A 25,383-nucleotide genomic window follows, 5' to 3' on the forward strand; every position below is an offset into this window, starting at 1 on the left:
TCCTGGGCAAAGTGATGAGAGAAACCTATTCCAGAGGAATTTTTTTATTGACTGTCACTGTGTTCTTCTGAAAGAAAATGCTGAACACCTACTAAAATAACATCTTTTATGTGTTGCCAAATAAAAGAGCAGGTTTGTTCAGTAATACGTATGCAAAAGCATGAGGATTCTGTGATTATTTTTATAAAGCTTTTTAATAACTAAGAACATGTCTCTGAGCTTGCAAAAGCCGAATATTCCAATAACTTATTCTTTTCATGAAGTGCTTAAAGAAATGCCAGTTATGCAAAACCTGAATGCAGATTCTTACAGCCCAGTTGCACAAAGCTCTTAGTTCCATGTTCCAGTCCCTTCCAGAACATGGAGTGCATCTCTCTGTACTCACTTATGTACTTGGAGATGGATGGTACTGAGCTGAGACATAAAACACAACCAGGGGAGACAAGAGGATGCCAAAACCATGGTGGAAGGGTAGGACAAACGAAGATGAGTCTACTGCTTTTTGCTGCTTTCAGATTTAGAGATTTCCTGAAGGTGGTTTGGGGTTGATTTTACTGTGTACCTACAGAACTGTGCTTGGAGGAAAGGAAACAGTCAGAAGGTTTGTTTATAGTACAGTGTTGACTTCTCCTCTTCCATCCTCCTTCCTATCCTTGATGGATGGGAGAAATGTTCAGTTGTTTGGTACTTTGGAACTCACCCAGTGGTGCCATGGTCCTGCTGGGACAATCCTGTGGCTGTGTGAGAGCATAGGCAGTGCCCTCAAGCTCTGGAATCACAAAATAAATCCTGGGCTGATTTGGGTGGGAAGGGGGCTCAAAGCCCATCTCATCCCACCCCTGCCATGGCAGGGACACCTTCCACTGTCCCAGGCTGCTCCAAGCCCTGTCCAACCTGGCCTTGGGCACTGCCAGGGATCCAGGGGCAGCCACAGCTGCTCTGGGCACCCTGGGCCAGTGTAAACCTCAAAGAAAAGAACTACTTCCAAATATCTAAATTTATCTTTTTTCTAAATTTATCCTTTTTCAGTTTAAAGCCACATTCCCCCCTGGATTTGAGGGCTTTGCTTATGCAGTGAGGGTTAGGAGGGGTTGGGGGATGCTCAGTGTTGGGGACACCAAGAAGTGAGTTGGGAATAAAAAGCTGATCCCAAGGTGAGAGAGGCTCCCTGTGGTACCTGGAGATGCCTTTTTTTGCTAAAAGGGGAACTGCCGTGCCCAGACTTGTCCTTTTGCCCATAGGTTTTAAATTCCAGGTAATCTGGTCTCGTTTGTGCAACTTTTCTTTGCGGGCTCTGAAAATGTGGTTTAAATGCTCTTGCAAATGAATAAATACAATGTCTATTTGGAAGTCTGAAACCACATTAAAGCCCTTGAGCAAAGATAATTGTCTGACTGTATTGGAGCTTATATTTAAGCATGTCCAGAGAGCTGGAGCAGGGCAGGAAACCAATATGTTAATCAATCTCTGCAGTGCCACTGGCCTTGTCTGCCTCCCTGTGCAGAGGAACATACACAGTGGAAGGGTTGTCGTGTCCACTCTGGAGTTTTAAAAATTAATCAAGTGATAGTGCTGATTGCAAAAAAATCTTTATTTAAAACTTTCTATATTTAATTTTTGAAAAGTTTATCTAACTTCATATATTCTTTATCTAAGAAGAGAAATTAATGAAAAAAAACCCCAACCCCCCCCACATTCTTTTCCTTCCTTAGAGAAAAAGATTTCAGGCAGCTGAGAATCTCATTTAACAAGTAGAGATGCACATCAAATAGGAAGTGATTATTTTCTTAAAAAAAAAAATCTTTATAGGAATAGAAACCCCAGAACTACAAGTTTGTGTGAGGTGGTTTGTGGTGACCAGTTGCCTTCTGTAGCTGAATGACAGTAATTGGTATTGGGGAACCCATGAGCCCTTCCACTCCACCCTATTGCACTGGTGATCTCGTGCTCCCTGGGAATAGGTATGCCATGAATTTGGAATTTGAACATTGGGAAAAACAGAACATTTGGTGTTTAAATTATTTTAAAACTACCTTTGTGGCTGTAACTAACATGGTTAATTTTTGAAAGCCGTCACAACCAGTAAGATGGGATTTCATTGCAACAGTGCTGATCCTGCCCAGACTCCTATTCCCATGGTTTAGAGTTTCCCAGCCTCCTTTATTTGGGCACATGGATAGATCTGCCAGGGAAGCCTACATTCCATGAGAAGGGCACATGAACTAAAGAGCTGCACAGCACAGTGAGCTTGATTTAATTTTTTGACTCCCGCCACCCACAGTTGCAGTTCTGAGACCCTCACATATCCACATCCCCCAGGCTGAAACCCACTGAGCTCAACTCAGAACCAGGCCGTAAATAAATGCATCATGAGTAGCCCTGGAGCACCCAGAGTGCAGAGAAATCCAGTTTGCTCTGTGCTGATAATTGAATGACATTTCATTCCAGTGATTTTTAGATATCCTTTTATTGTAATATACTGTTACACTCCTGATTTTCCTTCTGCAGTGCCTTCCCAACTAATTGGATTTTGGCTCTCCTATGATGAACTTCCATCAAAAGTAGCAATTACAGCTTTCAACATTGTCCAATGAATCACAGCAACCCTTTAGTTGTGCCAGATTCTCACTCTGTGGCCAAGGATTGAACACAATCCATTTAGCATTATTTATCAGGTGGGCTTGGAGCTGCCCGTGCCAGGCTTTTCCAGCTTCCTGTCGTGTGATCTTGGAGTCAGACTTCAGAAATCTTGTTTTATATAATACAGATGGACATAATGTAATCAGGGAGGCGTTGACAAAGCTGATTTGAAACATGTGAAATTAAATCCTCATCAGGTCAGCACTGTCAGCCTGCAGTTCCCATCTCTTCTTTCATTTTCCCTGGGGCTCATCTGAGAGCAGAGCTATCTCTGCTTTCCATGTTGTGTGATTATTTTTTTCCTTTCCACTGTATTAGTTTTAATTTCATGGACAAAGAGTTTACTTGGAAAATTGGGTTGAGAGGGCTATGTGCATTTTGGTGTTTTCCCTGTCTTCCTAATGTAATTTCCTAATTTTTGTGTGTGTTTGTGGTAGAAGTCTGAGGTCAGAAGTGAAGATATATCAGGGTTTGTCACACAATTCCACCGTCTTGCCCAAGTGTTTGTAAACTTTGGGTCAAATCTCAGTTCTTGTTTAATATTTTTTTTTCCTTTCCTGGTGGCAATGGGCAGCTCATGAGATGTGAAAAGTTGATTTAATTCTGCTGTCATATATTGTAAGGTGGCCCCCACAGCACTTGACATCTTGATTGACTCATTTTAAACCTTCTGAAGCAGAGTTTTCAAGGTATTTCTGTGTTGATTCACTGCTGGATTATGTTTCCAAACTGTTACTGAGAGTAATGGGATTAAAACTCTACTTTCTTACATTCGAAGGACAGGGATGCTCCACCCAGGCTAGGATGGGTTATTTTTGCCTTTTGTGCAAATTATTTGAACAAAACAAATGTGAGATTTTATCAAATAGTGTTTGAAGCTTGTTGGTTTCCAGTCTTGGTTAGTGTCAGCACAGGCCTTAATTAAATTGTAGCCTTTGAGGTAAAATTTATATCTTGGGAAGCATCACTTTCTGTAGAGCTCTAAATCCTCTTGAATTCTTGGTTCGGTAGGGCAGAGCTATGCTTTTCCATTGGGGGAGCAATCTCCTGGCACAACAACAGTGTGATAGAAGTAATAAATAAAGTAATAAATCAGTTCTCAATGGCTCTCACCTCTCAGCTGGAGGTCAGGAAGAAAAGGCACTGGTGGGGGGAGCAGCCAGGAGAAGTTGCAGTGCCTGATGTCCCCAAGGAGGAGAACAACTCCAAGACATATTTGGCATTAATCTAAGGAACCCATTGCCTGTCCAGCTGGGGTGGGGCAGGCAGAAAATTGGCTCTGGCAGGGCTCTCCCACCATCAGCACCTGGGGAAGGAATTTGTCTCTGTCCTGTGTCCTGCCATGAACTGGGGTGGCACATGGCACCAAGGCCGTGACAATTGTGTTTCTCCTCTGCTGTGGCCCTGGGGGTGTGCCAAAGAACCTGAGTAATGGGAACAGACACTCTGGTAGGGGTCCCACAATGCTTTAAAAGTTCTGGTTTTGTTTAACTTGAGGAGCTGTTTCCACAAACATTCTTTTTGTGATTCTTCCTCTCTTATGCAAACAGAAATGTGAAAATATGTTGGATTTGTGGATGTGGGACTCCCTCAAAGCCAAAGGGGAGGTTCTCATCTAGTGAAAGGTGTATTTCAAATTTACAGTATTATAAACAAGCAGTAACTGTAGAGTTTAGGGATGTTAAGCTGAATATTCATCTATTTAATACGAAGTTTACATTTACTTGAGATAAAGTTCACTTACTACAAATCACCCTACAGATCTCCTCTAGGTGTTTCCTGGTCTGTGACACAACTCAGTGTCAGCAGGCAGAACTTGATGCTTGGATAAGGCACCAAGGGTTTTAATTCCTGATATGGCACAGAAATACCATAAATGAGGGGAGCAGCTAACTGGATTTGAGGAGGAAAAGGACATGAGATGTTTTCTTGATACAGTTGTGTCATGTACAAATATATAAGTTCTAACTAAATTAATCAACTTGACCTACCAGAGAACTTCAAAGGGTGAGTGTGAAAATGGGCAGGGCCTTTTGTGAAATGTCCTGTAAACATTTATTCCAGTACATTTGGTTCTCAGTTTGATGAAGAAGGGTTCATTCATCTGCAGGGAATTGCTTAATGGCCTCTGTACACCAGAACTTTTATTAATATAACAGTGTCACGTTTCATTGCAAGGGCAGAGCTGCTGAGAAGTTGAGGAAGTGGCATTTTAAATAAAATTCTATTTCTATTCTAATGGCCAGGATTAAATTTTGTAGTGACTTCTCACTTACTGAAATCTGCCCCAAATATATATACCCAAATGGAGCTGTTATAGGGCAGCTGTTTAGTTGGTTTGGCCTTTAGTGCTTACAAGATCCGTGTGTCAGTGTTTTGTGTAAGTGCTCCTGGGATTTGAGGTATTTTCCTCTTCTGTGGAAAAGAATTCATGGCAAAAAAAAGATAATTTCTCTTGTTACAGCTTGATATGTGTGGTGAATCAGACATATGTATGTTGTGCTATTTATTTATTATATAAATTAAAATAATGTCAAATATACGTAATGCACATGCATATAAAAATGTTTGAATGTGATTATACCTAGAGATAATATTCCAGGCTTGTCTTGGGGTGAGGCCAGAGTTTTCCCTAGGCCAGCTGCTAGGAAAGCTTCTTCCCCAGCTGTTGCTCTGAGGTTTTACATGCCCAGAGGAAACATTGTAAAAAGGAGAGTGTGTTCAGAAGCTGTTCTTCTTCCTACTCTCCTCCCTTTCTGTCCCTACTCCTCTCTCTGTTTCATTGCTGCAAGTTCACAAAGTTATTTTCCTTCATCCAGGCCACTGATGGGCAGAAAAAAGCCACCAAACTTAACCCATAAAGGGCTAATATTACCTACAGCATCTTCAGCCTTCCTTGCTCTCTGTCTCAGGTGGCATGGAATTAAATAGTGGCTATTAAAAATTAATAAGGGTGCACAGATGGTTATCAAGTGCTGATAATTGTGTCAGAGAGAAAATCTTCAGTATAATTTCCAGTATTTCTGTGATGTTGTGACCAAGTTTGAATTTCCCTCAGCAGTAGAAGTCTGGCAAAAGCTCAAAGAATTGACTGTTTTAAAGGCTCAATTTTGCATGTGGAGCTTTTCCAATTTGCCATAAAAGTCCAGAACACCTTCACAGGATGAATAATGGGATTACATTTTGGGATCTCAGTGGGAAGGGTTTGTGGAGAGTTTATCATGGAAGTTTTATAGACAGTGATTAAAGAAATGATGTGAGTAGATAGATTGGAGTGTGGTAAAAAGAGCTGGGTGCTGTGACGTCCATGTTGATCCAGTGTGAGGGTACAGACCCTGAACATGAGTCTGATTCCCAGGATTATTAAAATTAAAATAGGATATACCATCCTCTGCACTCAGTCTCACCACTGCAGCCACCAATTTCAGAGGAGAAATCTGTCAGGATCTGCCAGAAGATCCTCTCTACCCCTGAGAAGCTGGGTAGTGAATCCATTTGTACTTCCAAGTGCTGATAAAGATGTAAATGCAGTCCCATTATTTTCAAGTCTTTAAATGAGGAAGCACTTTGATTGCTTTAACTGCTGGAGAAGGTGGGTCTTGATCTCATCACCCATCCTTCCATTCCATCACCTCAGGGAATTAGGCTGACCTTGCTGTGGGATAATTTGTTTAGAATCTTTTTATTCAGGTGCAATGTGGTTAAACCCCAACATGTAGAAATCTTCAGGAAAACTGTATTGAGCCTTTTTCAAAATCATGACATTGATATAAAAAGTTGAGGTTTTGTGGTTTTTTTGGGGTTTTTTTGTTTGTTTGTTTGTTTTGTTTTGGGTGTTTTTTTTTGTTTTTGTTTTTTTTTAATGTCTTGTTTCTGAGTTGCACAACTTGGTTTCCTCTGCTTCAAGTTAAGTAGGAAGCCTCTCCTGTGGTGGAGCTGGGGCTGTGAGGCCAGGTGTCTTCCTTTTGATATGAGAAGGAAAATTGAAGCAGCAAATGTTTAGTCTTTCAACCCCAAATTCCTTTAAACATGTATTGCAAAGGTGAGGGTCTCCTTTCTGAGCTGACATTGCACCTCTGTATTCCAAATCATGGCTTTTTCCTGTGGATTTTTTCAGCTCTCTGCAGCTTTCCCCAGGCAGATGCATTTCTTCCCTCCTGAGGACAGTAGGTGATATTGGGGGTGGGAATGACAGAGACCCCCCAGTGAGCAGCATTTCCCTGGGGCATTGTGACTTTTGGTTTTGAGGCTCATTTTCTCTGGGATGTTTCTTTTATTGGAGCAGAAATACGATCACAAAGGTGGGGATGAAATTATATGGGTTGTAATTCCTAACCCAGCCGTGCCATTAACTGCAGTGTTAATTACTTCATCCATAACCCTCTTGGAGAGAACAAAGCAGAGTTAAATTATGTGGCCCAGTGTCAAGCAGCATGTTGGGGTTTCAGAACTTCACATCTTGGATCTGAAGCAAAGAAGTTTTATTAACTGGCTTTCACCAGGCGTGTTTCAGTCAAGTGGTGCATAAATCAGCAGGGTTAGAAACCAGCCCTTCTTGCCCATGCCTTTGCACTGCTGATTATCAAAATGCTTATCCTAAATACATAAGTGGTGATCTATTAAGGGAATAAAAGCCTGCCTGAATATCATGTTTAATGAAACTAGAATGGGTGATACCAGACTTTGAACAGGCCTTTGGTACTTCAAGTCTATGCCGTAATCTCTGCAAAGGCACATTTACCCAAACAGAAAGTGAAAAAAAATACCTATCTACAGAGTGCTGTCATGTGGAGGGGCTGAGGAGCTTTTATGAATTCTTTCTCAGTTTTCATTTTGAGCCTCTGATCTCTGTGCAGGCTTGGAATAACCTTCACAGGGTATTTGGAAGATGGCTCCTTTTATGAAGAAAAGTTAGGCCTGGTCACATCAGGCTGATTTGCAGTGCTCACTCTTCAGGTAGAATCAGGAAGGGATGAGAGCTGATGGATCAGGCCTTGGGATGTGGAGTCAGACTAAGATTTGGAAGGTGTTACTCCCATTTCAGGCAAAACCTCCTGAAAGGAGGAGGAATCAAAAGTGTGTATTTTTCCTTACAAATGTGTGTTTCTCTTGCTGTTTGCCTGGGCAATAGGAGCCATTTTTCTGAAGTGAACTGAAAATCACTCCTCTGCATTTTTCTGTGTTGTGAGACTTGCAAATTGTGCAGTGATTAAACAAAATTATCTACTGATTGGTTAGGAAGTGCAGATTTATCTCCACCAAATTTACACTCTTGTCCTGCTTGTATAATGAGGAAGTGGGAGAAACTCAGGAGTCTGTGGGATTTCTGGACATGTAAAATCATTTTATGTTGTCATATACCTGAGCACTGTAGCAGACTGGGTGTGAGATTACCTTGGAATTGTCAGTGAATATCCAACTTCTGTCCTTTGCAGAATGATGAAGTCCTCTGTCCACGCAGAAGAAGATGACTTTGTCCCAGAGCTGCAGAGGAGCATCCACCCCAGGGAGAGGCCGGACTGGGAGGAGACGCTCAGCGCCATGGTAAAGAAACACCTGGGCTACACCTTCTCTTCCCATATTTCCCATTCTGAGCACTCTGCTCCTCTAGTCCATTTATACTCCCTAAGTTTCAGCTTTTTGAATGGATTGGACAATACTTTGAACAAGGCCAAAATGCTTCCCGTCCTCTGGCAGTTTGTCAAGGGGAGGGAAGGAGCTTTCACAATGCTTCTGCCCTATTAATACGTGCCCCAAAGCAGGTCTTGTAACCAATTAAAAGGTCCATAATGTCACAACGATTTTCAGTCTGCATTAACCTCTTTTTCAGCAAGACTTCTGAGCATGAAGGGAACTTCTTGTACAAATGTGCTCTTTGAAGCATGCAGCATTGTGAAGGAATGAGATTTTAGCAAAATGCTGGCTAAGTCTACATAAATAAAACCTCAGCCTGAGAGCAAACGTGCCATCAGGGGGACCAGAGCTGCAGAAAAGCACACACAAAGGTGCTCTTTTAATCTCAGAGAAGGCACTCAGGTGGGCAGTGTGCCACAGACAACTGGATTACCTTAATATACATGGGGGTTTTTGAAGCCACAGTTTCTCTGGGCACCCTGTGCCAGGGCCTCACCACCCTCACAGGGAAGAATTCCTTCCCAATATCTCATCTAACCCTTCCCTCAGCAGTGGGAAGCCGTTCCCCCTTGTCCTGTCACCCTCTGCCTGTGTAAAGTCTCTCATACACCTATTTATGAGCCCCTTCAAGCCCTGCAAGGGGCTCTGAGCTCTCCCTGGAGCCTTCTCTTCTCCAGGTGAACACCCCCAGCTCTCCCAGCCTGTCATTTTTTGCACTTTTCACTTTGTAATTTTTTTCCTTCCTCGTGTGTGGCTGTTTTTGCCTTCTCTCCACCTTGGCCACAGTTGGGAGCACTGTCTGTTCCCATCATTGTTGCTCAGGCAGCAGCACCTGCTCCCAGCTCAGAGCTTTCCACACTCTGGAGTCTGGTGGGAGTCACTGTGTGACACCTCACTGCTGTCTGTGACCTCCAGGTGTGTCTCAGAGCTGTCAGGCTGTAATTCAGTGTCCTCACCTGTGACACAGGTTTCCTGGCATATCTCATTAGTGTTGTTTTTTTTCTCCTGGTTGATTTGCAGTGAAGGGAATGTTCACCTGCTTGAGGCTGTTGTGCTCATGGACATTGTTCAGTGTTTATTTTACCCTGCATGCTCCTCTGCCCAATTAAATCACACTTTGGAACGTGCCCTCTTGCACAGCTCTGTGCCAGCAATGCCAAAACTGACTGGTCCAGTGGAGAAGAGATTTAGAGGATGATAAACAGGGAAATTCCAGCTGGCATTGCTGCACAGTGACTTGATGTGATGAAGGACAGTAAAGCTGCTGAACCTGAATTTAGAGTGGCTGGATTTGTGCTCACAGTGTTGGTTTGACCTCAGGGTCCTTGAATACAGTGTAAAGAGGAGGGAGAAAAATCTATCTTGTTTGTGTTTACTGTGTTGAGTGAATCAAGTTTCCACTTTCCTTACCTGCAGTCAGGGGCAATATTCAGATGTAAATATTTGCAGGACCTTGTTCAGCACTGACAGTGTTCTCTGTTTAACCAGCATATCTTCAATATTGTGCCTTTTCCCTGACCATTTGAAGCCTGAGGTTTCTTCCCTCACTCTGTTCATTCACTTTGCATTTTTAGCAGCCTCTGCTTCAGCCCTGTCCCAGAGACTGCTCTTTCCATGCTATGTGGCTGTCTCACAGTGCCACGGTACATCTCATTTTTGGTTAGTGGTTGTTGAAGATGTAGATTTTAGGTTTTGTTGCTGCTTGAAGCCCCAGCCCCCAGGGAATGGAGGATGCAGGGTTGGAAAAGTTGTTCCCTCCATTGGTTCCCCTGGCTGCTGCTGGAGCCCTGACAGGCGCCAGACTTTGTCACCTCACATGAATTTCTCCTTCTCCCAGGTGAGCAAAGGCTGAGACATGGGACACTGGAGAGCTGGGGGAGTCCTGGCACTTGTCTCCTGAGCTTTGCCTTGGTACATGCTTTTATTAAGAAAAGTCAATTTATGCATTCACAGCTACATGAACAAGTCGTCCCTACTCTTCCTTCCCAGTTTTATCCATAATACTTTTCAAAGGGCTTATTATTAATTTATAGAAGTGCTTTGTTTCCAGAGCTTTTTCTTAATAAGAAATAAACTGAAGGTCTTTCTAAATGTGTGGAGGTTGATGTCCTCCTATACTCTAAATATAAGGTGACAGAACCTCTTTATTTTTAATGTTTCTGTCATTGCCAGTTCATTTTTGGCACCTGAGTAGCTTCAGTCCTTTGTTTGATGCAACTTCTTTTGTCTTCTTTAGTTTATTATTTATACTTTCATCTGCTTCTTAACACTGCTCATTTTGTGTTTGTGGTTCAGCAGAAGGGCAAGTGATTCTGTGTTGGAGACCTGGTTTGTTTGGGGGGAACCCTAGAATTGTGAAATGGTTTGGGTTGGAAGAGACTTTAAAGCTCATCCAGTTCCACCTCCTGCCACGGGCAGGGACACCTTCCACTACCCCAGACTGCTCCAAGTCCCTCCCAGCCAGGCCTTGGGCACTTCCAGGGATCCAGAGACATCTCTTCCTCAGTATTTCTGGTGCAATTCTGTGTTGTAGGTGAGGTCCAGGCTGAAGGAGAGGCAGCCCTGGCTGGACAGAGTTCCCAGGAGCTGGGTAATGAGGCAGCTGCCTGTAGCTCCTCAAGCACTGCTATATTTTGTATTCCCCCCCGACTCATGCTCTGTATTTTTAGACTTTAGGTGTATTAGACACATTTTTTCTGTCTCAGCCCCCAATTCCCACTGTGCTGCACCTGCTGAGTAACCTTCATACATCCTGGGATTTCTGCCTCTGCTCCACTTCAGAAAGTGCAGTTGATGATACTGACTTTCTTCATAGAACACTTCTGAGTTCTGGAGCTGCAAAGCCCTGTGTGAGCCAAGGAAAATTGCAGTTTATGGATTTTCTAGCATTTCTCCAAGACAGTAATGTTATTTTGGAAAGGGGAAAGGAGTATCTTTTCCTTGTCAGGCCCTGCTGAGTGCTCTGTTTCTGAGTTGCAAGAAATGAAGTTGTGAAAGAGCCTTTATATAATATATCTCACACGAGCCTACAAAACAGCTGTCCTCAGCCTGCATTAACTTAGCATAAATTGATGCTTATGCTTAATATTACATTTACCACATGTTGCTGACCTCCTGAGTTCCTCCCTTCTCCTCTTCATGAGTTCAGGGAGTTGCACTGTTTGGAAGCACTGAGCCCATGGCTCTCCCCTCATCAGGCTGCTGTACTTACAGACCCTCTGGTCCTGCCTTGTCTGAATTTTGTTGTGAAGCAGGATTAAAATGCTGAGATAGACACAGAAATCTTCATTTATGCACCCATTGCAAATGTGCTGACACAGCGAGGTGCCACGTGAGCTGCATTCACCTGACACTGGAGATCACAGGAATACACTCAAAAAAGGACCTGGAGCTGCTGGAGCCAGTCCAGAAAAGGCCATGGAGCTGCTCCAGGGCTGGAGCCCCTCTGCTCTGGAGCCAGGCTGGGAGAGCTGGGGGTGCTCACCTGGAGAGGAGAAGGCTCCAGGGAGAGCTCAGAGCCCCTGGCAGGGCCTAAAGGGGCTCCAGGAGAGCTGGAGAGGGACTGGGAACAAGGGATGGAGGGACAGGACCCAGGGAATGGCTCCCAGTGCCAGAGGGCAGGGCTGGATGAGATATTGGGCATTGGGAATTGTTCCCTGGGAGGGTGGGCAGGCCCTGGCACAGGGTGCCCAGAGCAGCTGGGGCTGCCCCTGGATCCCTGGCAGTGCCCAAGGCCAGGCTGGGCAGGGCTGGGAGCAGCCTGGGACAGGGGAAGGTGTCCCTGCCATGGCAGGGGTGGCACTGGATGGGCTTTAAGATCCCTTCCAACTCAAGCTTTCTGCAATTCTCTGTGTGCCTCTGAAGAAGTCACTTTTCCTGCACTTTTTCAATTCCTCGAGCTTTGGAAACCTTCAGAATATGAGAATATGATTCTCTAAGCCCATGGAAGGTTTTTTGTCCCCCTGGTGCACCTCTGGCTGGGACATCACGGGATCTGGGTGTTCTGCTGTCCATAACAGGGCCAAGAGGTGACAGCTGGGGTCAGGTGTGGAATCAGGGTGCTGAGAAAAGGGGAATCTCTAAATTAATGTAGAAGACTGTGAATTTGACAAGTGCACAAGAAGGCAGCAGCTGCAGTTGGTACCCATCATTTTAGGCTTTTGCTGTTGGAATTTCCTTAGGAGAAATGCAAGGTTATAAATGCTTTAGAATGGCACAGAGCCTGTCCTATGAAGTCCCTGGAATAATCTTAGTTCTTAGGTCAGAGGGGTTCTGAGATCTGTAGTATTTTCAGCATTTGATGCCAGATAGGGAAGGTTCCGTGGCCTATGAAGGTAATAAAGGCTTTTTAATGAGACCTCAATATATCACTGTTAAATCTGGGACATGAGTGAGGAGAAAACTATTTTTAAATGCAATTATGAATGTGTGCAGAGATTAGTGCATTATGAGGGTTTAAAGAAAGATTTTTATGTCCTTAGTGTTTGTTTCTCATTTTTTGTACATCACTTGGCCAGTGCTGCCCCAGGTCTTGAGTGGGGCTTCTGCAAGAATAGATGCCAAAAATAGAATACAAGGGGCTTCTTTTTTAATTAGTGTTGGTTCATTGGTTGGTTTTTAATTCACAGAAATCAGGCCTGTTTCTGATGTAGACTAACCTCCAGGAATTGTGGAAAAATCTGCATAAAAAGGGAATGTGGGAAATCCATTTTCTTGGCCCTGTAAGCTGTAGTGATTTCCCAGTAGTGGTTTACTGAAATGATCTAATTTTAGTTTCTCAGATATGTAGATATAATACCTTTAAACATGTTAAAATTGATATTTTGGAATTTCTTTTCCCTGTGTCTCTTAACGCTTTGTATGTGTGTGAACCCAGACCAGAATTTTACGGCTGAGAGCTCCGAAGTCACTGACAGAGTTTTATCAGGCTGATCCTGTTCTCAGATGGGTTCCACATCATGGAAAAAATTTCTTGGGGAAAAATGTGCTTTTGAACTCTGACTGCCCAGCTGCAGGTTCTTTTTAAAAGTCCAAGGTTTTAAGCTCCTGAGTGCAAGGGGAAGTTTTAGGAGATATGAAGCTGAAATTGTGGGGCTTTTCTGCTATCTTTTAAAGGGCTTGAACAAGTCAGTAGAAATGAACTTTAGAATCATGGAATCTCCTGAGCTGGAAGGGACCCACAAGTCATTGAGTCCAACTCCTGGCCCTGAACAGGAGGACCAAGGATCCCAGCCATCCCACCCTGTGCTGAGGGCATTGTCCAAATTCTCCCTGAGCTCTGACAGCATCAGAGCCCGATTTCAATGGTTCTCCACCTAAGTGCTCCAGCATTTGGCTTCTGGCTCTAAGTCTGAGGGATCATTGCCTTAATGCTATAGAAAATGTTACCTGTAGGTTTGGAAGTTGGTTTTGTGCTGCTGAAGGTCCTCAGGAGACTTGCCTGGATTAGTGAGTCAGAACTGTGTTAATCCTACAGGAGCTGCAGTGTGTCTGTCTTGGGCAGCATTTTCATGGAGTTGCTGCAGCTCAGGCTGGGGAATAGGGATAACAGAGGGAAGGGTGGAATGGGAGTGGGAGTCCAGGAAGTGTGGACAGCACAGGCACTGATCTGACACAAATGTTTTGGGACAGGCCAGCACACCAGGCATCCATCAGGTGCAATAATATTTTGGTCAAAGCAGTTCTGCTCTGGCATTGCATCAGTAACCTGTATTTCCTATTCAATTCACATAACTCGCTTTTCCTTGTTATTGCTGCATGGGTCTAGCATTATTTTCCCTTGTTAAGCTTTTGGCAAAGGTTTCTGTTGCTGTGTGAGGTTCTTTCTCTGCCTCTTGGTTAGAGGGGCCTTTTCATTTCGCAGGCTGGCTCCCAGCATGAAACTTGTCCCCGAGAATCTTTGGAAATTGGGGCGATCACTTAATTGGCACATCGGCTTCCATTTGGCTTTGCCAATTAAATAAGTTCAATTAATCCAGAATGGAAACTGTATTTTTGGCAGGAAGTATTAATTCATAGTAATAATTTAATTTTCATAGGCAAGAGCAGCAATAGTTTCTGGTTACATTTAAAGCCTTGCCAGGGTGTGCACTCTGGTACTACAGTGGTGAGCCAGGAGATCCAAATTATATTTTGTAAATATCTGTTTGAAAGTCCCTTTCTATACAACAAAATGAAGGAATTATTATGAAGACTATTATGAAGAATTTGCTATGGCTGGATCAGCAGCTTGCTGTGCACCATCATCACCAATTCAAATGCACCTTGTTTGTAATTTCTTTCCTAATTCTGGCTCAGCCAGGCTGCTGTTGCTGGTGGTGCTGTTCCCGTGGTGCTGGGGATGCTGCTGTTCCTGCTCCAGGTTCTTCCTTACCCTGAGCTTTGAAGTTAGGATTACACTGTCATGACCCTCCACCTCTTTCCCTCCCACCCTGTTCTGAAGCTGATCTCTTTCTATGCCTGTTTTGTTGTCAGATTACAGGAAATGCCACAGTTGTTCAAAATGTACTTATTTGGGAGATAAAACTTATAATTTATTTACTGTCAATCACTTTTCCCTAGTCCCAGCTGCTTAAAAATAAGGTGGAACATTAAGGAAGGGAAAGAAGTCTCTAATTTATAAGTGGTTCATGGTTCATTTTAACTGGCTTTTTTTTTTTTTAAATTACTGTCCATGTCTTCTTAGTTACCATAATGTAGGAAAAGATGGAACAGTTTTTAAAGGGTATCAACAGTCTGCTCATCCATCTCCTTCCATTCCCCACCCTAATTTAAGCCCAAGAGACAAACAAACCGTGTCAGAGTTTGTCTTTCTGAAGATTGTAGGCATTAATGTTTGGGGTTTTTTGCCATGATTCAGCCTTCTTAATTATAAAATGATGAATTATTCCCTGAAGATGTTGGTAATCATTAGCCTGACTTTTTTATATGTCATTCCCTACATTTCTGCCTTGCTGCATATTATGGGTCACTGCTGTGTTGGTGTAAGGCTGCACATTTTGGGATTTGATCAAATACCGTGTTTTTTTAATCTGTGCCAGGGCACAGATTATTCATGGAGTCATGGAATGGTTTGGGTTGAAAGGAACCTTAAAGCCCATCCAGTGCCACCTCTGCCATGGCAGGGACACCTTCCCCTGTCCCAGGCTGCTCCAAGCCCCAGTGTCCAGCCTGGCCTTGGGCACTGCCAGGGATCCAGGGGCAGCCCCAGCTGCTCTGGGCACCCTGTGCCAGGGCTGCCCACCCTGCCAGGGAACAATTCCCAATTCCCAATATCCCATCCAGCCCTGCCCTCTGGCAGTGGGAGCCATTCCCTGGGTCCTGTCCCTCCATCCCTTGTCCCCAGTCCCTCTCCAGCTCTCCTGGAGCCCCTTCAGGCCCTGGCAGGGGCTCTGAGCTCTCCCTGGAGCTTCTCCTGTCCAGGTGAGCACCCCCAGCTCTGCCAGCCTGGCTCCAGAGCAGAGGGGCTCCAGCCCTGGAGCAGCTCTGTGGTCATTATTCACCTTCCCAGCTCTTGCAGCATCAAGTGTCCTGTTCTGACCTCCAGGTCATTTCTGGAGAGCAGTGTCACCTCCCACTTCCAACTTGTGTCACCTTTTCTGGAGGGCAGCAGGGTGAGGAGTCCTGCCCTGTTTGTGGAGCCTGGTGTGTGATCCCAGGCCAGGCTTTCCCCTCCCTTGGGCAGAGTTAGTTACTCTTCTGTTGTATTGGTCAGAAGTTTATGGACACTGTGGTATAAAGTGCATGCTGGAGGCAGCCACATTCCTCACATTGCTGTGTTGTCACAGGGCTTTGGGCAGGGAGTGCAGTGGATCCCAGTTTTGTGCTCATGCCATTGGACACAGCTCTTCTCTACAAACAAAAGCTGAGCCCAGGTTGGCTTAACACACAGAAATATAAATTCCTGTTAATTGTCCTGACTCAGATGCTGGGGTTGAATGTCAGGCTGCTGTTTTTTCCACCTTCCCCATCTTGCTGCTGCTGCACTGGGACAACTCCTGAGTTGCTAATCCGATTTATACCTATAACATAACATCACATTGTTATTTGCATAATCACTGGCTGTGGCCAGGGGACTTACCAGAGTGGGATTTGCTTGTTTGAGCCTGAATCTATCTCTGTTGTGTTTTATGTGATGAGAAATTGCTTTCTACAATAACAACCCAAAGCTCCAATTGTCCTTTTATATCCAAGCCATAATTAGGATCCCCTCCTCCCTCTGTGCATCAAACAGTAGCTGGGATCTTTGGGGCCTTTTTTTTTACCAACAAGAAACTGGAATCAGAAGTATTGTTCTTGTTGGATGTTCTATTTTCTGTGGCTTTTCTCTGTAATTTATTTTGTAGGCTGTACAGAAGCAGGACTCTAACCCTGTCTGCCTTTCCCACGCATATTGTATGTGGGATTTTTGTTCTTAAAGAAAGTACATTCCTGAGCCACTCTGCCATTGTGTGAGGCTGTGTACTGTACCCTGCAGCTCCTGGGCCCAGGGCTTTGGGAATGGTAATCAGGCTTCACTATGGGAATGTCAGATCCAAACTTAGGGCTGTCAGGGAGTTATCATGCTAATGCTGCCCTCCGTAGCTGACCATTCACTTGTGCTTGGTTGCATCCCTTTTAGCCCTAAAACTGGGGATTCTGTGAAGGAAAACACAAGTGTGGCTGTTCTGCTGAAAATCCCCAGCACCCCTTGGGTGCACTGGGTTCATGTGCAGAGAATCAGTGAGAATCTGTGTGTCTCTTTCAGGCTCACTTGGGAAATGTTGCCATGGCACAAACTCACGCTGCTGTGCAGAGGTGAATTTTGGTCACAGTGACAGTGGCAGTGCCAAAGGAGGTGCTCAGAGCTGCCAAGCTGCTTGTTCCATGTCTTGGATTCCACTTCAGTGGTTTTACACGGGAGCTGGAGAAGGTTTGACCTACATATCAGTGATCTGCAGATCTTCATTTGAAAACATAGTAGACAAATAGTTAAGAATTTGTTCTTTGCTCATTCCAGGCTGATCCTTTAAACTATGGTAAATGGATGCCCTGGACTAACTCCTCTGTGATGCTAAGTCTCTGGAATGAGAGGTTTCTCTGAATTTGCCAGCTCATGGCAATGCTTTAAAGTGTTTTTTTGTTTTGCTTTTTTTTACTTCCCCCCACCCCCTTTTTCATGGAGATTCTGGGAGTAGAAAAAACACGTTCTGTGTGGTCCTTTAAAAAAAAGAGAAGAATTCTCTTTTATACATGGAATGATCTAAGTGTACTGGTTGGAGCAGTTTGGAATTGAGAACCTGAAAAATGGAATTAAAAGTTCTAAACTCACAAAATGATGCACATTCACATGTCTTTATTCAATGCAGATTTCTTAGTCATGGGATTAAGAATATGCATTGCCAGTGTTCAAAGTTTCCTTACTGTAAGCACTTGTCATTTTTTCATTCCTTTTCTCTATTCCATTATCTCAGTTGCCATGAGATTTTAAAGGCATGTCTGGCTGGTTGAGTGTTTCTGCACTTTCCACAATCCACAAACTGAGAGCTAGATTAAAAGGTCAGTTCTACCTCTAATTACTTAGGCCATCCTGGCCTTGAGCTCTGCACCTAAAGCCCCCCTCCAGCCAGAAAGGATATTTACACTAAGGAAGGAGCTAAGTGATGACTTCAATTAAAAAAAAAAATTAAAAGGTTCCAGTGTTTCTTACTCTGGAGAATATCCTTGTGCTGGGTGTTATTGAATGTGCCTGTGCTGCACTCTGCTGATGAGAACATGAACAGCACAGGATTAATCCTTAAAATCACAGAATCACAGGATGGTTTGTGTTGGAAGAGATCTTAAAGCCCATCAAGTTCCATCCCTTGCCGTGGATAGGGACACCTTCCACTATTCCAGGTTGCTCCAAGCCCTGTCCAGCCTGGCCTGGAGCACTTCCAGGGACAGGGAGACCACAACCTCCCATGTCAATTAAGAAATGCAGAATTGGAGGGGGATATTTAATGTTATTTTTAACTTCTTTGGTAAAACTGCTGTAGGATGACAAACACATATTTTTCTTTAAGATGGCATTGTCAGACCTGGGTACCTAAACTGGGTGTTGCTTCTTTATTTTAAACGTGTACAAATATCTTGAGCAGCTCTGAAAAATGTAGCTGCAATGTGCTAATGTGACAGAGCCATGCTGTATGAAAATGCTTAAGAAATTAATTTTGTTTCACTGAATGAATCCATGGAAAGTGGTAACATGAAGAACTTAGCAAATATTGCATTTCCATCATATTGCCCCGGTACCTCTGACGTTTTGGGGTGAATGTTGTCTCCTCATGCATTCCCATATATTTCTGCCATTCAAAACAGTGACCCAGTTATAGCCTTGCTGTGCTCAGTACATCTTAATCCTTTTAGGGATAAATGCTGTGGAATTGGGACCTTTCCTTCGGAATTATTTGGAGCTCAAACATGGCGACTCTCAGTTTAGTGGAGCATTTTCTCTTTCCTTCTTTGACTTATTTATTGTGGAGAACCAGGGTAGTTGTCACAACATCTGAAGGAGGAGCAGAGAGAACTTTGTCTCCCTGGAGTGTGTTAAAGGCTGCACGGTCAAAGCTGAGATGACCAAAATTCTTCCTTCATTGTGCTCCAAGTGAGTTCCTGAGCAGTAATTCCTGAGAGCAGGTGTTGAGGGAGCCATCACCTTCCACCTCACAGGGAGCAAGGAATTTTGTGGGACACTTTCTTTTTAGTGCTGCAGAGCAAACTCCCTGATGGAGTAGATGCTGAGCCAGCTCTGTGTAGTGAGCTGGTATCCAAAATTTGGGGTAGCTATTGATGTCCTTGTACATGAGCACCCACTTCAGCCCTCTTCATTCCTCCTCATGCCAAGTGAAGAAATTACTGCTCTCTACAGAGTAATGACTTCTCCTGAAGCAATATTTCTGTTCCCCGCTGTTCTCCAGCAAAGAAGTAAAACTGAAGCAAAGCTTTAGGGTTTTTGAGAGCTCTAGAGGCGGTTTAGGATTTTTTCCTCTCTTTGTAATTTTTCCTTCCAAGAAGATTGAGGGGAAATATGAAGATGATGTAAAGGAAAGACTGTCATGGAAACCAAACAGCATTTAGAATCAGCTCTGCTGCTTTTAGAAACAAGGCCATGTGCTGACAGAATCCAGAGCAATCTGGTCCCTCCAAACTGGTTTTGTTGAGAGACTGACAGTGGAATACGTTAGTGCCTGTCTAATAGTTAATCTTGCTTTGTGATAACCTTGGATTAAATTCCTGCCTTCAGAAATCTCACCTGGATTCAGTCACCTGCCAAGGTGTATCTGTGGTCCCTCCTCAGAGGTCTTTCTGTAGTCCTGTGGAAAACCAACTATGGGATTACTTGTGGGATTCCAGGGTTTCTTGTGCATCCCAGAGTAAGTCAGAAGCAGCAGGAGGAGGGCTGTGGGATCTGCACTGGTTCAATATTCTCCCCTGTTGAGGATACCAAGGTGGAAACTTCATCACATTGTGTTCACTGGACTGTTGTATTGAGTTTTACACATATTTCAGATTGTGTTACGTCTCTGCACGTGAGGGAAACAGGTTGACATGTTTTCTGATAAATGCAAGGAGACTCTTTAGGAGAAAATCCTTTCATATTATGCTGTGGAATCGTTAGATATAAATGATTTATGACTAAGGTTTTGTGTGCTAGAGAGCACAAAGCTGAAGTTTTCTAAATCATGTCTATAAATAAAAAGACTAGAAATCTCAAATGCTTAAAGCTAAACAGCCTGATTTGCGAGAGCTCTCAGATTCCTCTCTCAGATTCCCAGGGAGATTAGGAGCAACACTTGAACATGTCCAGGGAAGGGAGCAGACCTGGGGAAGGGGCTGGACCCCAGGAGCAGCTGAGGGAGCTGGGCAGGGGCTCAGCCTGGAGCAAAGGAGGCTCAGGGGGGCCCTTGTGGCTCTGCAGAACTCCTGCCAGGAGGGGACAGCTGGGGGGCTTGGGCTGTGCTCCCAGGGAACAGGGACAGGAGAAGAGGGAACGGCCTCAAGTTGCTCTAGGGGAGGTTTAGATTGGATATCAGGGAAAATTTCTTTCTGGAAAGGGCTGTCCAGCCCTGAGACAGCTGCCCAGGGCTGGGTCACTGTCCCTGGAGGTGTTCAGAAAATGTGTGGGTGTGGAGCCTTAGGACACGGTTTGGTGCTGAGCACAGGGGTAGCAGTGAGGGATGCTCTTGATCTTGAAGGCCTTTCCCACCCTTACCAATCCTGTGATGCTGTGATCCACGGGAGGGTTGGACAGGCAGACAGGCGTTCTTCCTCCTCCCTAGAGGAAGGGTTTCGTGAGATCTCCCTGCCTGGCAATCCCTGCAGGTATCTGTGACAAAATACTGACTTACTGCAATATTGTCTCAACTACTACTGATACAAGTCAAGCTTTTGGAAGGAGAATTTCTTGGTTTAGGGCAAGCCGGTGAAGTGGTGTCGCTCCTAAGCCTTCCCTGCAAAGGTAAGCGACTGAGATTCCTGATAAATCAATTCTCTGAGTTCTGCCTTGAGCTCTAATTTGTTTACCAAGTTTTGGACCGGAGCAGATTGATGCAGCAGTGACATTCAGCTGTGAAAATAGGACTAAACAATTTGCATAAACAGATTTGCTCTGCAATTACCAGGTTTCCACAGCACAGCGACGCATAGAAAATAGGGAAGTGAGAAGCCACTGATGATGCCAGGTAGCTAATTTTCAGATGTAAATAATCCAACTGTTTCAAAATTATTTTTAAAATTAAATTACTGTGACACAAAGCACAAAAGATGACAAATTTCATTTGGAGGGTTTTGCATGTGTTTTGAGGGGAGAGTGACCTGCATGCTACATGCCAAGTTTTGCATCCAAACAGGTGCAAAACAGTGTATAAAATCCATTTTATGTAGCTGTGTATCTTTGGTTTGAATGGAAAGGAGCTGTGGTTATTTAGGAGTAATGCAGTTTCTAAAATTACAATAAGTTTCTTTTTTGGTATCTGTCTCTTCACCAAGGTTTTTTCTCATATTGGTACCTCTTAATAAAGATCTGAGCTTGCAAAAGTTCTATGCCCTTACCTTTCTGTGCTTTTGCCTCAACTGTGAGCCTTGGAGAGATCGTTGTTCTGCAGCAGTCCATGGAGCTCAGCTCTAATTGGAAAAGCCCCTGGAGTTAATTACTGCCTTGCATCTCATTGTGGTCCAGTTAACTGGATGCAGAAAATGGGAGGTGCAGAAATCCAGCTCAATTTGGACTTAACTCCACTGGGAAGGAGAGGATAATGCAACTTTTCCAAGAGAGGTGCTGGCATTTTGGGCTCCTGGAGGTGTGAGTTTTGCCTACGCTGCTTTGAGTCAGATCCAGGGAGGTCTCTGCCCACTGCTGAAAACTGGCTTGAAGCCCACATTTTCTGTCAGATTGTTTATCCATTTTTATATCCCACCAGCTCCTACTGGTGATGGAGAAGAAAAATTACTTCTCTTCCTACAGAAATTCTGTTCCTTAGGAAATTAAGCAAGCGCATCCAGCTTGCCCTAAAAGCAGCTTATTGGAATGGCACATTTATTCTTGTAATTAGTTATTTTCTTATGTAAAGGACCTGTAAGGTTTATTAAATTGGTGATCCTCTTAATGCTAAAATCGACAATGAGACTCTCAAGTGTCCTATTACATCCTGAAGTGATTGTGTGCTCAGTAAGTCAGTCAGCCCAGGGTAGGTTTATTTGAGTGTATAAATATTGTTCCTGTTTTCCTCTGGTGAGTGGCTGTGCCTGTTGTGCAGAGCTGTGGGACACTGGGGTCAGAGCACTGGCTGTGGTCAGGGCTGTGGACAGTGCAGCTGGGGGAGAGAGACCTGGGTTCAGACTTATTCAGTGGTGCTCAAAGGGTGGAGCTCGGTCAGAGTGGATCTTCCAAGGGCAGCACTGGAAGCACCAGGAGCTGGATGGGTGCAGCTGCAGGTAGGTTACTGCAGCTCTTGGGGTTCATCTCCTCAGAGCCAGGCTCAGCCTGGAGCCCTGTGTCCAGGGGAGTGGGTGTTCCTGCAGCGTGTTCGGCTTTGTCCAAAGGAGGCACCAGGATGATCAGAGGGATGGAGCAGCTCTGCAGTGAGGAGAGACTGAGAGAATTGGGATTGTTCAGCCTGGAGAAGAGAAACTTCAGGGTGACCTCATTGTGGCCTTGCAGAGCCTGAAGAGGCTGAGAAGGAAGATGGAGAGAGACTGTGGGCGAGGACCTGGAGCGACAGGACAGGGGGAATGGATTCACACTGACAGAGAGTAGTTAGATGGGCTGTTAGGAAGAAATTCTTCCCTGTGAGGGTGGTGAGGCCCTGGTACAGGGTGCCCATAGAATCTGTGCTTCTCCTTGGATCCCTGGAAGTGTCCAAGGCCAGGTTGGATGGGGCTTGGAGCAGGCTGGGATAGTGGAAAGTGTCCCTGCCCAGGGGAGGGGTGGGACTGGATGATCTGTAAGGTTCCTTCCACCCTGAACCATTCCAGGACTCTCCTCCTGTTGTCTAAAGCAGGGGAATGAACCTCAAGTACCGGAGTGTCCCTGGTGACTGTAGCAGGAGCCTCACATGGATAATGTGGTTGTAGCCTCGCCCTTATGCCTGTCTGGTCTTCAGTGGGATGAATCTCTCTCTCTCTCTCTCTGGCACTGGTCTGGTTGGTGAAAACAAGCAGGAGAATGGCACTGACTGACTCACCACAGCTCTCAGTGATGTGGTGGAGCTCAGGTACAGGTAACCTGTGCCAGGGTCAAATGGGAGCTTCAGGGAGGGGTGACAAAATTGTCCTGTAGTTCATCCCACACATGGGCTGCTAGCTTGGGTTTTGCTGGTCCAACTATTAAGTTTTGGGGGTGGAGACCATATTCCCATATTTCTCCATATTTCACACTGCAGAATGCAACTGTGTTCTGTTATCAGTCGCAGCTTTGGGACAGATCCAACTCTGTTCAGAGATCTTCTGCTGGACCAACTTGGAACCATTGGGGCTGATGTAACATCAGGGCAATCATCTTTGCTCCTGTCATTAGGAAAAGGATTTCATGGAATACTTTTTGGTTCCAGGCCTGTAAAACAAATAACACTGAAGTGCCTTTCTTCCTCTTGGTTCAGCATTCCCTCTTTGGGACATTGTTCATGTTTTTAGTGCATTGTATAAAGCAGAAAAAACTCACTCAGGTGGTGTCACCCACATCACTGATGGGCAATCTCTGGCCAGCATCAGTTGTTTCTCCTCCTTCTCTGTGAAGTTGTGCTGGTCTTGCTGTTTGATCACTGCTCTCTCCATAAAAGCCTCACTGAACCTGTCATTCCTCTGGATCACAGTGGGAGAAATTCATGGAGTCAAGTGTTTGTGTCTCTTATGATGGAGAATTCAACCCCAGCGGAGCTCATGGCTTAGGCAAAGGCAGCTGGAGGAAGGAGGGGATGGGAAAATATGACAGAACAGAGAGGAGGGAGTTTGGAGTTCTGGCCTCACTGAAGTAAATGAATTTTAGTAATTAAGGAATTTTAATATCCTCAAGCACTTAAACCAATAGCTTCAAACATCTATTTTAGAAGTTCACATCCCACATATAAGCAGCTCTGTCATTAACTTGTTTTCCACTGTGTGAGCAATCCAGCTTTTTGCAGTGCCTCTGCCTGAGTTTAAACACACAGATGTCTGGAAAATCAGGTACTCACTGAGGAGTCCAAGTACGGAGTTTTGGAATTTCTATTTCACTCCCACCTCTGAAAATCTCTGCTTTAGAAAGCAGAAGTAGCAACGAATTAAGTACTGGATTTCACAGTTACCCAAGAGTTAGCAAGGCTTGGGGCAGGAAGAGATTGTCACCTCCCTGGTCCCCATCCCAAGGGTCAGTTTTCCCTGGTCAAAAGGCAGAATTCATCTTAAGCACGTGTGAGGTTTGTGGCCCTGTGCAGAACAGAGGGGCTGCTGTCAGCAGGCAGAGCCCAGAGCCTGCAGCCAAGTTTAACCTCCCTCTTTGTCCTGTCTCTTCCCTGCAGGCGCGAGGTGCCGACATTCCGGACATCCCGGGGGAGCTGCCGCTCCGCTCCTGCGGCAGCACAGCCAGCATGAAGGTGAAGAATGTGAAAAAGTAAGAGCAGACTTCTATGATTTTCTCGTCTTTCCCGGGCTTCCAGTTTTGCTGTGCTGAGTTCTGGCTGCTGGGCTGCAGTGCAGGACATTCAGCAACATTTCTGATGGTGTATCTTCAGCAGAGCAACTGAAATCCATGTGGAGCTAAGGCAATTTGAGCTAATGGAGCCTAAAACTGGGAATAAGAGGTTTTGCTGGCTCACTCTCCTCTTTCTGGCTATAGAAACAAAGCTAGGTAGGGTTTGAACTTCACTGTTGCAGTGCTTTTAATTTTCTTTACCAATTCTTCCTGAAAGTGATTAATTAAAAAAAACCCACAATAGAACATATTATAATAGAACAATTATTAAAAAATCTCAAAAGAAGCACAGGCAATGTGTAAGTGAGATAATTTTCCCTGTCTCCTTATGCTCTGGAAAGCTAAACCAGGACGAGTGGGTGGCCTATATGTATTTTTTATCTGATATTTTTTTCTCTTTTCTTTTTGCATTCTGCCCTCTGTAACTTCATTTGAATGGATTTTACACAGTTTTCCCTTCTAAGGGATATTTTTTCTTCCCTGATCTCCCAGTTTGGTTTTTTTTTTCCTGTGGGCTCATGCTGTATTTCTGTCTCTGCCTCACTCCCAGAGACTGTAAACCGAGTCATTATGTGTGCAGCAACAGGGATCAGAAATAATCAATATTACTTTTGCTAAAATTGCTGACTTGAGGAGCAGAACTCCCCGAGACCGATGCATCTGAGCCTTCAGCTTACCCCTCTAGTGCTCTGCTGAGAGGGAAATGGTTCTTTGTTCCAGTGCTGAGCAGCCAGATGCTGCATCTCACTTCCCACTTGTATTCCCGTGGGAAGAGGGAGCTAGATAATGACAATCTCATTGGCTCACCACCAGGAATATCTATAGGAGTCTATAATAGCTTCAGCAGAAGCAGAAGCATGTTGCAGAGCCAGAGGAGCTCCCCGGCAGCCACCAGTGTTGCTGGAAACACTTGGGAATAATTA

At 44.5% G+C, this 25,383-nt stretch overlaps 1 protein-coding gene across 5 annotated transcripts in view; it reads left to right on the plus strand.

Moving 5' to 3' along the window:
* Positions 1 to 25,383, plus strand: part of ARHGAP32 (Rho GTPase activating protein 32) — a 238,310-nt gene that overhangs the window by 81,855 nt on the left and 131,072 nt on the right. For 4 of the 5 annotated variants that reach the window (XM_077190054.1, XM_077190059.1, XM_077190052.1 and 1 more), the window contains exons 2-3: positions 8,076 to 8,184; positions 24,288 to 24,379. In XM_077190054.1, coding sequence (XP_077046169.1) covers positions 8,077 to 8,184; positions 24,288 to 24,379 — 200 coding nt within the window. In that variant the 5' untranslated portion in view covers position 8,076. Of the gene's footprint in view, positions 1 to 8,075; positions 8,185 to 20,734; positions 20,753 to 24,287; positions 24,380 to 25,383 lie in introns of those variants that run through there. The other variant, XM_077190055.1, reaches the window with a different exon arrangement.

Source organism: Agelaius phoeniceus, chromosome 23 (genome assembly GCF_051311805.1).
Source record: "Agelaius phoeniceus isolate bAgePho1 chromosome 23, bAgePho1.hap1, whole genome shotgun sequence".
Classification (NCBI taxonomy): Eukaryota; Metazoa; Chordata; class Aves; order Passeriformes; family Icteridae; genus Agelaius; species Agelaius phoeniceus.